The 14,085-nt window shown below is 41.0% G+C and overlaps 1 protein-coding gene across 14 annotated transcripts in view; it reads left to right on the top strand.

Moving 5' to 3' along the window:
* cacna1aa (calcium channel, voltage-dependent, P/Q type, alpha 1A subunit, a) overlaps positions 1–14,085 on the top strand; it is an 82,069-nt gene that overhangs the window by 32,126 nt on the left and 35,858 nt on the right. For 8 of the 14 annotated variants that reach the window (XM_051386738.1, XM_051386739.1, XM_051386740.1 and 5 more), the window contains exons 9-26: positions 704–748; positions 890–973; positions 1,728–1,934; positions 2,386–2,498; positions 2,692–2,804; positions 2,892–3,023; positions 3,232–3,304; positions 3,694–3,811; positions 4,255–4,322; positions 4,482–4,588; positions 7,641–7,691; positions 8,521–8,692; positions 9,045–9,676; positions 9,868–10,217; positions 10,332–10,467; positions 10,764–10,893; positions 11,474–11,533; positions 11,702–11,808. In XM_051386738.1, the coding sequence (XP_051242698.1) occupies positions 704–748; positions 890–973; positions 1,728–1,934; positions 2,386–2,498; positions 2,692–2,804; positions 2,892–3,023; positions 3,232–3,304; positions 3,694–3,811; positions 4,255–4,322; positions 4,482–4,588; positions 7,641–7,691; positions 8,521–8,692; positions 9,045–9,676; positions 9,868–10,217; positions 10,332–10,467; positions 10,764–10,893; positions 11,474–11,533; positions 11,702–11,808 (2,698 nt within the window). The remainder of the gene's footprint in view (positions 1–703; positions 749–889; positions 974–1,727; positions 1,935–2,385; positions 2,499–2,691; positions 2,805–2,891; positions 3,024–3,231; positions 3,305–3,693; positions 3,812–4,254; positions 4,323–4,481; positions 4,589–7,640; positions 7,692–8,520; positions 8,693–9,044; positions 9,677–9,867; positions 10,218–10,331; positions 10,468–10,763; positions 10,894–11,473; positions 11,534–11,701; positions 11,809–14,085) is intronic. The other 6 variants (XM_051386751.1, XM_051386749.1, XM_051386746.1 and 3 more) reach the window with 3 other exon arrangements.

Genomic DNA, 14,085 nt, shown 5'->3' with positions numbered 1-14,085 from the left:
AATGTTAAATTGCATTTTATTTACAAGGATACAATTTGTAGTGTAGTACAGTATTGTAGTTTGAAACACCCTGATCCTTACCCTAACCAAACAGTTCAGTTATGGAGCTTAAACTACCAGACATGCTCCATAATGTTGCTGCTGTATGTAAATGATGTTTATTGGAACCTAATTTACCCCCTGGGGAAGTAGGTGTAGCTCTCCACATCACATTATAGCCAGTGCACTTGTACAGGTACATATATGTGACCAGTCTTGATTTACATCAGTGTGGCAAGGTTTAAAGACACTTTTTTGATGCTTGGATAAAGAAGACAAACTGTTCGCCCGTAGTTCTCTTTCTCTCTGTCTTTTCACTCTGGCCCATCTGCCGAGGGCAGGAAAGACGATGAGAAGATAAGAGGAACGGAGGGTTGAATGTTAGATGTTGGAAGGAGCGGACAAAGGGGCAGATAGAAAGGACAGACCTTTGATCTTCTTGAAAAGACAATCTACATAAAAACAAGGAAGCATAAAAACAAAGGTGGGAGGGATGAGTAACAAACACAGGTGCAGGCCAAAGACTTTGTTTCCAGTTTTTAATTAAAATGAGAAATTACAATTGATGATAATAAAAGATTGATAGATGATGTGGAAGTCATCAAAGATAAATGTAATGTGGCTGTATACCGTATTACCATTTTTGTTTGTGTGTGTTTTGTAGAAGAGGTCATCTTGGCGGACGATGAAAATGAAAATGATTATGATGGTATGAATTCGCTGTTGTCTTTGTTCTGTGTTTGTCCACGGATGAATTAGATTTTTTAAAAATTATACAAATAAATTTAACACATTCAAGCATATCAGTAATCAGTTGTGTTAAAGATTAAACACTTTTTTTCTATTACAGGCTCCCGTAGGAGAGCCACAAAGAACCATAAGAGCAAAGCTGAGCTTCTAAACCCAGAGGAAGCGGAGGGAGATCTGGCAGTTGGTAAGAGACTCTCTCTCTCTCTCTCTCTCTCTCTCTCTCTCTCTCTCTCTCTCTCTCTCTCTCTCTCTGTCTCTCTCACACACACACACACACACACACACACACACACACACACACACACACTCAAAAGCAAACCACAGGAACATACAGATGCTATCTTATCTTGCATATCAGCATTACCTGACCCTCCTCTCCTTCCCTCTCCTTCCCTCTCCTGTCCTCCGCTGCTCTGCACCTCTCTCCTCATGTTACTTTTTTCCCCTGTCCCCAACCCCCCCTAACCTGCCCTTGTTGCCTCCTCCCTTCCTCTCTCCTCCAACCCCTCTGTCTCCAGCCTTCTCATGCAGGACAGTTGTCCCTGTTTTCTCATAAGACAAAGAATGTGTTATATTCTATGCAGTGATATTATGTCGTGTACATCATGTAATTGGGACAGCACAGTTTGTTAAGAAGAGCACAGATCATATGCTACCAAAACTGAATTATTTACTACTGTAATATTTACTTAAAAATAAATACAGGTACAGAAAGCACTTGTTAATCTGATTGAAGTATTTCAACAAGCAAAAAGTCAGTACTAAATATTCTTGTTGGTGTTGACAGACATACAAACATGGTGGTAAATGAATCACTACATATGAAGTATTAAGTGACACATTTTTACATTTCCATAAATGTGCGCAACTATACCAATAATAAACCACTTCACTGTAACCTCAATAATGTACAATGTGTGCCTTGCTTATCCTTCCAGGGTCACCATTTGCTCGTGCCAGCTTGAAGAGCTCCAAGCTCGAAGGATCGACTTTCAAGCGGCGGGAGCGACGGCTACGCTTCTTAATCCGACACGTTGTTAAGTCCCAGGCCTTTTACTGGACCGTACTGTGTTTGGTGGGCCTCAACACAATGTGTGTGGCAGTAGTGCACTACGACCAGCCAGAACCACTTTCAGATTTTCTGAGTGAGTAGGAGGGAGAGAGATACATGCATACTCAGTGCAAGCATGCACAGATTATCTCCACAAATGCACAAATGCTCTCATCGCAGATTACTGGAAGGGAGTGGGTTAGCAAATTCTTAAGTAAATGTGACTAAATCCTCGAAAAAGCTGACCCAACTAGTTAACACAAGCGCATCCATACAAACAGTATCTTCCTTTCCTACAGATCGTTTGTATATATTAAATACAAATTACAGATTTAAAATAGCATTCTCCATTTCAAATTCATTAAATATATATATCATAAAACAATGCCCTTCCTTGCATGCATGGATGGATGGATAGGTGGGTAGATGGTGAATGGATGGGTTGGTAATTTACAGATACAGGTTGAAGGATACAGGGGTTTATGGTCTCCTCTCACTTTGGAGCTTCTCCTTCTCCTCTCCTCTGGTCCTCTTCCATCATGTAGATTTTGCTGAATTCATCTTTCTGGGGATATTCTTGACGGAGATGTTTGTAAAGATGTATGGCCTCGGCAAGCAGGCCTACCTCAACTCTTCCTTCAACTGCTTCGACTGCATTGTGAGTCCCACAGCAATTGGGGACACACCCCAACACAAAGACACAAATAAAAGCACTCACAACAAACAAGTTGTTAGACCTATACACACACACACACACACACACAAATAAAATGCACTGATGGTTTGCTGATATGTGCACATTATTTGCTCATTATGATGAATAACCATGTGCTTACTTGTATCTGCATTAGGTGATATGTGGTAGTATATTTGAAGTTCTATGGTCCATCATCCAGCCGGGCACATCATTTGGCATCAGTGTGCTACGAGCTCTCAGGTTATTGAGGATCTTCAAAGTCACCAAGTGAGTCTGCTGTATTTTTGTTAATTATTTTTTGTACTCATATAATATTACACTCAATTAAACACACACTTTGTCTATTTTTGTCAGGTACTGGGCATCTTTGCGTAATCTCGTCGTCTCTTTGCTCAACTCCATGAAGTCCATCATCAGCTTGCTCTTCCTGCTCTTCCTCTTCATAGTTGTCTTTGCCCTGCTGGGCATGCAGCTCTTCGGTGGACAGTCAGTGCTGTTTTTCTTTACCTTTGGCTTCTTTCCCTGTATCCCTCTGTCTCCTTCTCTCCTTCCTTTTTTAATAGTCCTCCTTTGATTTTCTACTAAGAGATTGGTTTCTGTTAATTGCCAGGTTGGCTAAGTCATTTTTTAGATGTTTTGGCCTCATATTTGTCTCTTCCATCTCTCTCTCTCACATTTTGTTTCTTCCTGCAAGGTTTAATTTTGAAAGTGGCACTCCCCCGACCAACTTCGATACCTTCCCCGCAGCAATAATGACAGTGTTCCAGGTGAGCAGAGGAGACGATGTAAAGGGGAAGAAGGGAGGAAGAGGCTGGTGGAGGGAGGGAGGGAGGGATCTAGGCAGAATGGTGGCGGGGACACAGGGGCTGGATTAGGACTAAACGATTGAAGGAATGAAGAGGATTTGCACCCAAGGAAGTGATAAAATATGTAGAATTCTACTTTTGAATTCTTAAATGTCAGTCAATTAGCCAAAGCGCAATTGTGCTAAAGCTTATCTATATGTTTAAGGTGTGAATGTGTGTTAGGGTGACTGTGTGAATGTATTAATTAATGCATATTAATCTGTATTTATCACAGCATAATTAATCATCAAATCGCTACATGTACTTGGAGTGAATATGGCCTTGTCTGACTATTTGTGCGTGTGTGCCAGATCCTGACCGGTGAGGACTGGAACATGGTGATGTACGATGGCATCAAATCTCAGGGTGGAGTCAACAAGGGAATGGCCTTCTCTATCTTCTTCATCGTACTCACACTTTTTGGCAACTGTATCCCTTGACAGTGAAAATACAGACTCACACATGCACACAAAACTCGTACACATACTGGAAATTAAGACATTTGCTGTTATGTTTTAAATTGTAGTCGCTGACTTTCAACATACAGAGCCATTCAAATGATTAATTGTTCTAGTTTATCTAAATCTCCATAGTGCTTATTCTGTAAACCACATTGACAGTTTTTGTCATTTGTCCCAAACAGAAACTGGTAAGCAATCTGTGACAGGGATGGTATTGTAACATGAATGATATTTTGGCTATGACCTTGGTTCTTGTATCATCTGTCCAACTCACTATTCTGCCAAGAATGACAGCACACCAAGTGTTTTAGCCAGTTTATTAGTTTATTAGTCAATTACCATATGTGCATGCTGTATACACATGTACAAACAAACTCCTACATGCTGGATTTCCTTTAACTCTGTGTTCAGACACTTTGCTGAATGTGTTCTTGGCTATCGCTGTGGACAATTTAGCCAATGCACAGGAACTGACCAAGGTACCGTGCAGTCCAATATTACTTAAAATATCAGTAACATTTATTCTCTGAGAGTTATGCTCTACTGCTCAATTAATTCTTTCTGTTTTCCTCATTTGCATTGTTCCTACCTCATTCATCTCTTGATTTTGATTTACGTCCTAATCTCTCTCTCTGCAGGATGAACAGGAGGAAGAGGAAGCTGCCAGTCAGAAGATTGCCCTGCAGAAAGCCAAGGAGGTGGCTGAAGTCAGCCCACTGTCTGCTGCCAACCTCTCCATTGCAGCGTGAGTTCATGTCTCTATTACTGTTGCGCTCTTGTTTTTGTATCCATTTTAAGACATTTTCACACAAGGCAGGAATTTTTGGGCAGAACATTTGCATTTGCATATCTTTAAAGAAACTCATTCAGCAACTTCGAGTCAAGAGCTTATAAGACTGTAAGAGAAAGCACAGTATAGTGCACTAACTCCGAGAGCTTACAGAATGAGGAAAACTGTCAATATACCTTTGCCATCTGTTTAAGTTCCAATCCTAACCACATCACTTCATCAGGTATCAATCTGACAATGGTGATGTTATTGCAAAGAGTCAACGTCACAGTTTATGGACATTTAGCCTCATAGCACTTGGCCCACTTCAAAATATATTATGTTAAAATACCAACCTAAAGCTCACTCCTTGATCTTGCTGGAACCAAACTGACATTTTGTGCCGAATGCTGCCGAAATCACACCTGATATTATTTCGGTGCGAAGAAGCACTCTGTTGTCCCTGCCTTCAAATTGTTGACTTATCATCCAAAGTGATTTTCTTTACTATTTTAGTTTAAAGTGAAACAAATTCACACCTAGGTGTGGGAAGATTATGTGCAGACATTCTGCATGTAAAGAGTATTTTCCCCACATTTTCTCATCACAGTGGTGTAAAACAGCTTTTACTCTGCAGTCTTTTATATGCACACTCAGCAGCACTATCCATATGATTAATCAATACAATTAACAAATCAATTTCTTTAAAATGTTGCCTTCTTTCCAGTTGTTTAGAATCGGTAGACTCCCACAGTTAAAGCTATGTTTTTTTTTTATCTGACGAGGTCTCTGCATGTACTTGCATCTTCCTCCCTCTCTCTGTCAGCTTCTTCTTCTCCCTCTCTTCTCTTCTTTTTATATCTCTGTCTCTTTTTCACACTCTTTTGTGCATACTAACACACACACACACACCCACACACACACACACACCAGCCAGGGTTGGATTGATCTGGGCCAGCCCTCCTCTGGTCAGGAGAGTCAGAGTCTTTGATCTCTTTTCTCTGTATACACAGGGGTCTTTCCTTTCACTCCTGGTAAAGTTCACACACACTCACTCATAGAGACACACACACACATACCACACTGTAGTGTGTCCCTAAAAAAAGCACAACAGGGAGCCCGAGTCTGCTTAGAAATACCACACACACAAGGTGCACACACAGTTCTGACCTTTACCGCTTTGATACATCAGCAGCCTCTGCCCTCTTCATATCACAAAAACATATTATCACACACAAATGCGTTAAACAAACATTCCCAAGAGTTAAAGCTCATCACGTGTTCATCATTTTGTGAATCACACTGTACTGTATGTACTGTACTTCGCCGTGCTGTGACAATTTGTGTCTGTGTATCTGTAAACTTTATTTTATCTGGGAGTCCTATTAAGGTCGAATATTTCTTTTTCAATACAATGCACATATCTTTGTGTATTTGTGTCTGTATGGGTCTGAGAGAGAGAAAGTGTGAGTGTTGGTTTAGTTAGAAAATCTATACTGCAGAAAACGTTTATTTGCTGATTATTTGCTGAAACACCTACCTAGAGAACTAGCTGGTTTAAATTATGACATTTAAACCCTTTATACTTTTAAACTCAAGAGGTTAGGGTAGATCAGATTTTAGTTAACTGCTTTTCTTCAAATAAAATGAATCACAGTTCTAACAGTGCAGGGCTGCATTGTATGTTACATTCCACTGTATCAGTGTAAATCCAAATCCCTCATGTCGCTAGTGCAAAAAAAGGAAAGACATTGAAATTCAAATGGAGATATTTTTTCAAGCAGGGGTTTTAAACTTGGAAACATCAGTGGTGCATGTAGAATCTCTTAAGAAGATATTCTATGGTAGGTTCAGGAAGGAGGCTGCTGTGAAAGCCACAGAAAACAGTTGGAAGGCTACATAACACTAACTAGCACCCAAACAGCCATACAATCTAAGCAGGTTGCAGGAATACAGTAACAATTCAGTTTTTAATCACTTTACTGTTGTGAGTCTAAAAGGATGGAAGTAGTTTCACTACGATGTTTTCAGTAGTTTATGCACTACAGCTTGTGATAACAGTTTTGGAATTATGCTAAATTAGCTTTTCTATTTAGCCTTGCTGTGTGCTAAACTGTTTTATAGTAAGTTCTCATTAGTGTTTGAAGACTTTGTGAACTCTTTTGCATTGTTTATCCTCATCAGCATATGCTAACAGTATGAGTACATCACATTGTGCATAATGTTCTCATGCATGGCAAACACATGGGACCATCATTTGTGAGGGAGTTTTGAAAGGGAGGAAAATCGTTTTGTAGTGTATCATTTTTGTAGTGTAGCGTAATGTAGTGTAAACTTAATATAAAAAAGGAGGAACTGTGATCGTCAACATAGAAAATGGCAAATGGCACTTTCAAAATCATTATAACACTTTAAGACTTTGGAGAACAAGAGTGTAGTTAACTGGGAAAGAAAGATGGCTAGAAACATTTAAATTTAATTTTAACATACTGTACAGACAAATATGAACATCAGAGATAACACTGGGAGTTTGTAAAAGATGCAAAGAACGATCAGGACAGAACAGTAGTAGTCATGCAGGGTAAGTGAGTGATGCAAGCAAGATGAAATTTGTGAGATTGCAAAAAGGAGGACAGGGAAAAATAAATAGAACCGTATTAGATTCACAGATGGAACAAACTGCAGAGGTGAGTGTGTGTGTGTGAATGTCTGGGTGCATGCTTTGTGTGTGTGTGTGTGTGTGTGTGTGTGTGTGTGTGTGTGTGTGTGTGTGTGCGTGATTGTATGTGAGAAGGGTTGCATTCCAAAATGCTGAATCTTTTTTGGCCGAAATTTTACCATTTCTTGGGACTTGTTCAGTTTTTGCATTTCAGGAATATATTTTCCTTATTTAAGTAATTCAGTTTTAAAAGCCGTTTTATTTTAATAGAGACCGTTTTTTAAATGGTGGATGGATAGCCCATTTTGGAATGAAATCCTCCTTCTGTTCTTTCGTGCCATCTCACTCACCAGCTGTTTCCCTCCTCAGCAACAAAGTACACAGTGAGTGTCACAACGCTACCGACCCCTTTCTGGACTGGTATTTATTTATTTGTTTATTCATTTCTGAATCCCTTCTGTTGATTGACTTTACAACCATTCCTTGCTTTCTTTTGTGTTTTAGAACACCATCCTTTCCTTGTCCCTTTGTTCCCAACTTTTTTATGAAGTACATACCTGGCTTTCTTTAGCTGTTATTTGTGTTGGCTTATTTTTAAGAGTACATTTTCTGTTGCCTGCACCTCGCAGTACGGCTGTGGCTTTACTCTGGTTGACTTTTGGCCCTGAGAGAAAAGGGAGTTAAAGTTGATTACTGGTAGAAGTTTTGGAGGGTAAGAAAGGAGGTGGTCACTGGCAGGTTTTGGGTGTTTCTTTATCAAAGAGATAAAAAGACTGCTCAGTCACCATCTTTTCTATTAAACTTGGTGGGGATTTTCGGGTGCCATTTTGGCTGTCTGTCCCACGTAAAAGCCGGTTCTTTAAATTGTGTATAGTTTAGTTTGGGTAGATTAATTATAAATTATAACAAATTCTGACCGTGCCTCAGCGTGTCCTCCATTTTGTGTCCCCACATAGTTTACCAACTTAGGGCTGTCCTGCCCAGGCAAGCTGTGTTGACATCTAGAACCTTGTTTTGTTAAGCTGCCCTATTCTATAGGTCCAGCCAAATGACCCTTTAAAATGTCTGTGGCCCCCCAATGTGTCTTTATGTCCTGGCTATTTTATGTACTTTTTATATTTTTGGTGTTGGTTTTCACATCATTCTCATGGCTTTGTGTGTATATTTGCACAGCAATACATGTCTTCAAACAGGCCTTTAATGCTACCAATCCCCTCCCCTCTCTCTCCACCCTGCTTCATTTTTGCAGTAAGGAGCAGCAGAAGAACCACATTAAGGGGGGGATCAATAAGTCGGTGTGGGAACAACGCACCAAGGAGCTGAGGAGGCAGACTTTGGTGTCCAGCCGCGAGGCCCTCTATAACGAGCTGGATCCCGACGAACGCTGGAAGGCAAGGACAGGGAGGGAGGAGCAAAACAATGTAAAGGACAAGGCAAACAAAGGCCACTAGACTTGTGCTATTAGTGTACACAAGTGACGGCGATGATGATGATGATGATGATATTGATGATGATGACTTATGTTAACATGTTGCTTAACTGGTGTTTGTTGTGTATAGTTGATTAGTTATGAATGTTAGATTTGCCATCTGTAATCTATATAGCTGGAAAATAACAAATGTTACTATAATCTAAAGTTGCAATGTTAATTTTATTAACCAATTAATTTAACTTAGAGAAATGTTGTCTAGCTAGAAAGACTTGTGAATTTTTACTGTATATTGTAACTCCTATTGTCTCTTCCGTATCTGCCTCTCTATCATCTCCATGTAGGTGAACTATTCACGTCAAATCCGCCCGGACATGAAGACCCACCTCGATCGTCCCTTGGTGGTTGACCCGCATGAGAACCGCAACAACAACACCAACAAGACCACTGCGAACAATTCAGACCTTTGCTTCAGCCAGAACCATCGTGCTGATGAGCTCCACAGACAGACACGCCTCCACGAACATGGTGGCCAAGTAGGCGGGGGCGGTGGTGGAGGAGGCTCCGGTACAGCCAGGCCTCCCTTGGATCGAGGCGAGTCCACAGAAAGCAGGCGGAGCCGTAAAGGTGAGCACCACCACCACAGCTCTCATGTCCGATTGGATGCTACAGTGATTCCTGGGCCGGGCTCGGAGGAGAGGCCGTCCAGGCGCCATCACCACACCCGGAGTGGCAGTCGAGGGGGAGGGCAGTCAGAGCACAGGAAACCCAGGTCGCATCGGAAATGTGCAGAAGATGGTGAGGATGGCGGAGGAGGAGCTGGAAAAACAGGGAGACATAAGAGCAAAGGGGTTGACGGAGGTGGAGAAGGAGAGCAGGAGGGAGCTGGCGATGGCGGTGAGAGGAGGCCAAGAAGAAATCGCCATGGCAACCAAACTGACGGCGAGGGAAAGAGGATGTGCCAGCACAGAAGGAAGTATGTCCATTGCACATGGCTGTACTTGCAAATATTTTTTGCAACAATGACTTAAGACATGTTTCTGTCTTCTGATGTCCTCTGATCCAACAAGTTTATCCTTATTATTTCTTCCCCCTTCTCTCATCTGTCACAACATCCCAACTTTCTTTTTCTATCACCAACTGTTTCTTCTTACTCCCTCTTACTAGGGATTGCAGCGTCCCTAACCTCTCTACCACACGGCCTATCCAGAAGAGCCTCTCCAGGCAGGACAGCCAGTACAGTGAGGATATGGATAACCTCATGAATACCAAACTGGTCTCTGGCTCTACCCCACCCAGCGATGGTCATCCTAATCCAGTTCCTAACCACACTGTGGCTCCTGGCTTTGGATCTGCCCTCCATCTTGCTAACAGTGGCACTCATGGGAGTTTGGTCACATTAGATAGCTATGGGAGCATCGCACATCACCGTGCCAACAGTGTCATCAGGCTGCCTCACCCTGACTACACAGCTGTAGACATGCCCATTTTTCCATCCACAAATGCCATACTGCAGGGTAAGGACAAAATGAATGTGTTTTCTGTTACCTTGTCTCTTCTTTTCTTGAATAACAAATTATTTATTTAATTCTTAATTATTTTCACCCCACCCCCCCATTTTTTTGATCCAGTCAATAAGAATGCCAACACAGAGCCTCTGCCAGCAAAGGAGGATAAGGACGACGATGATGATGAGAAGGCAGGTGAAGGAGGACCCAGACCCATGCCTCCCTTCAGTTCCATGTTCATCCTGTCCACTACCAACCCGTAAGGAAAATGGTTACAAATACATGCACACACACTCACTTACACTATATGAATCCACACAGGCTGACACAAACATGCATTCTTGAGCCATTCATGCAACATTAGTTTTTTTTATTGATCTTTGGATATAAAGCTTAATCCTAGATGTAAAATGGACCTACTATAAAGTCAAAGCTACAACACTTGCATGTGCACACACACACTAACACCACAAGGATCAAGATGCAGAGAGCAAATACATTGTACTTACAAAGCATAATGGTATGTAAAAAAAACATGTCTTTGTTTACTCCTAGGTTTCGGCGGGCGTGTCACTACGTCTGCACCCTGCGTTATTTTGAGATGGTTATCCTGCTGGTCATTGCCATGAGCAGTATTGCCCTGGCTGCTGAAGACCCTGTCTGGCCCGAATCCCCTCGCAACAATGTAAGAAAGTCAACCTAAATTCATGTGCCAATTTAGTTGTATGAAATATTGTGTATACATGTTACTACAATACCTATTACTTTAGTTTTTTATTTGATAAGCTGGTTGCTTTTTCCTTTGTTGTATCACTTCAGCCCAAATAAATTGGATGTGTGGAGCTGGATCAATTAATAAATAAATAAATCATATAAATCAAGCACTTAAATCTCTACCATTATTTTGAGTGACAGGATTCACCCAGGGATTCTTTGATTTGTACGTTGACAATTTATAGACCTACACAAATAAATAAACAGTTCAAATTATCATTTGGAAATACTGCATGTACCACCTATACTTATAGCATGATATTGATTAGATGTTTTATATATTTTATAATACACCAATAAATCAACCATATCAGATGATACAATATGTGTATAATATTTTACTGCCAGTAAATTATAATAGTAATAGAATAAATAAATAAATTGCACCTCAAAGTAAAATTATTAGGTGACATCTGAAAATGTATCCATCCTATAACTCTTTCCACTACCTGGACTCAGCAGCAAATAATTCCCTCTTTCTCTTCGTGCAGGTGCTACGCTATTTCGACTATGTCTTCACAGGAGTGTTCACATTTGAGATGCTCATAAAGGTAAGGCAATGTACAGAATTAAGAATCAACAACTTCCTCCAGACGTATTGAGAACCCCTGCCCAAATGAGGATTAGACACTTTTCATTGCACACTTTCAAGGCCCAGATCACACATTCATCTCCCAGGGGTTCACATATCATAATCGTGTTCTCTTTCTTTGTTGCAGATGGTGGATTTAGGGTTGGTCTTGCACCAGGGCTCTTATTTCCGGGACTTGTGGAACATCCTTGACTTTATAGTGGTTAGTGGTGCTCTGGTGGCCTTCGCCTTCACGTAAGTCTCCCTCCTGCCTGCTGCTCTCCTCTTCCCCCCTTGCTCCTCCTCCTCTCCTGTCTGTCTACTGCCTCACTGGCACCTTGGAGTACAGCATCGCCTGTTCTTCGTTGTTCACTCATGGCTCACTTTTGGGCTTGCTCTGTCTCTTCCTCTCTCTGGGACTTTTGTCCTTTCTCCAGTCTCCTACCTTCTCCTCTATTCAGCTTTTTCCTACCTATGCTTACAAATGGCCAATCCTCTACAGTTGGCCATTTCATCTGCCTTTTCTCTCTCATTCAACTACTACTCCTGCCATTTCTAAGCCCCTCCACCAACCCCCTATGCCCCAACATGTTAAAAAAAAAATAGTATCCCAGCATCCCCTTCCTATCCACCTCCTCTTCCCCCTGTGAGAGGTGAGGACCACCCTTTGCACCTGTAACCCTTTAAGTGCCCAGGGCGTTCTAGAGTTAAAAGACCCATGCAAAGCCAGGCCAGGTCATGTTGAGCTGGCTCCTAAAAATCTCCACACCCTCCTCCACGGCAAAGCAGGTACTTTAAACCCTACTTAATCTGCATGACTGTGAGGATGAAATACAGTTACATTTGCATAACCGGGTTAAGTTAAGGCTTAGTTTATGAACACTATGCTGGGTACAAAGCATGAATTGTGAGTTTTTAGGATTTGCTGTAATGCTTTTGCATGGTTGGGGAAAATGTAAAGCGAAGCAGACCTTCAGGACTGCATTAAACATTAAATATAATATGATCGTTCTATAGTTTGAAGACATTCAGTGGAATACGTTTATAATGGTGACGCTGTGTTTCATGACTTTAAAAATCCCATCTGTATTTCAGGAAACAACCATGCCTGTGCATACATGCAAATGTTTAGTTTTTGTGCTCTTGTATATGGGTTACTCCTGCCTGGGGAAAGGTGGGGGTTAAGATAGTTGATCTGGCAGAAACAAGACGCTTCCTCACATGGAGACCAAGATACTCTGGCCATTGGATATTGTTTTTTTCTATCAGAAAAGGATTTACTACTTATGTTGGTCCTGCCACATTTTCACTGCCCAAGTAAGTGACCGTTTGTAATTTCCCTCAAAGCAAATCTGCCATGGTATGAGCTTAGCACGACTTTAGCTTGCTATAAATGTCAACATTCATTGGCATTCTGAAGCCTGAATAAAAGTTGGACATCCTAGCCTTATCACCACCTAACGGTCCAGTGTGTAACATTTAGGAGGATCTATTGGTTGATATGGAATATAATATTCATAGATGTTTTCATTAGTGTATAATCACCTAAAAAGATAAGAATCGTTAAGAATCATTGGCTTGAGATTGGGCCTTAGGTCCTAGGTTTTGCAGCCACTGTAGTTTCTCTTACATGCTTGGAAGGCTGAGCTGTATTCAAATGGTTGCAATCTGCAACTTCACCACTAGATGCCACTAAATCCTTCACACTGATCCTTTAAGTAAGACATTCACAAAAGAGGGTTCATTGATAGGGTGTTGTTTTTGGATTGTATTAGCTTGTGCAGGTGTAACTGGTGAGGATATTTCCTTGAGTAATAGATCTGACTTGGAAGAATGTGAAATTACCACAAATTTCTGAAATTCGACATACTAGAGGCCACATGACCGCTTTCATTAATCCAACTATGTATTCAAGTTTCAGTGGTAATGAACTGAAAAGAATCTGACACTCTGTTCATAGACTCAGGAGGATGAGGATGGTGTACACTGCATCCATGCATCCAAGTTCTCCATATCCATGTATATTAAAATTGAAATGGCTAAGTGACATGAATAATTTAATACGTGTTACATAATGTATTTGATAAACTACACTAGGTACCGCCTTAAGTCTTTATGACTTTAAGTCATAAGTTGTGTAAACCAAAGAAAACCCATTTGCTTTATGTTTTCCCAGCATGGTATCCTCTAACTTTGTCTCTTCAGTGCTCCTTTAAACAGTTTTTCTGTCGGTGTGGAGTTTTTACCTGATCACTCTGCTTTTAAACTACCTTAAATCTGTGGAAGCTGAATTGCAGTAAAGCCTAAAGTTGTTCATTATAGCCGAACAAGACATGAGCAAAATGGCCGTCCGTCTCTTATAATTATCTCCCCTTCTTCCTACCTTTCCGTTCTCCTCGTCCTTCTGGTCTCAAAAATGTTCACACAATGGAGTTATTTCATATACAGGAGAAAGAAAAGATCCCACCAACTTATGAAGTTGAGAAAAAGCTTTTAGCCTCATTCTAACCCTTCTCATTACAGTGTTACTAT

Source organism: Dicentrarchus labrax, unplaced genomic scaffold (genome assembly GCF_905237075.1).
Source record: "Dicentrarchus labrax unplaced genomic scaffold, dlabrax2021, whole genome shotgun sequence".
Classification (NCBI taxonomy): Eukaryota; Metazoa; Chordata; class Actinopteri; family Moronidae; genus Dicentrarchus; species Dicentrarchus labrax.
This window is presented reverse-complemented; position numbering and strand designations above follow the sequence as displayed.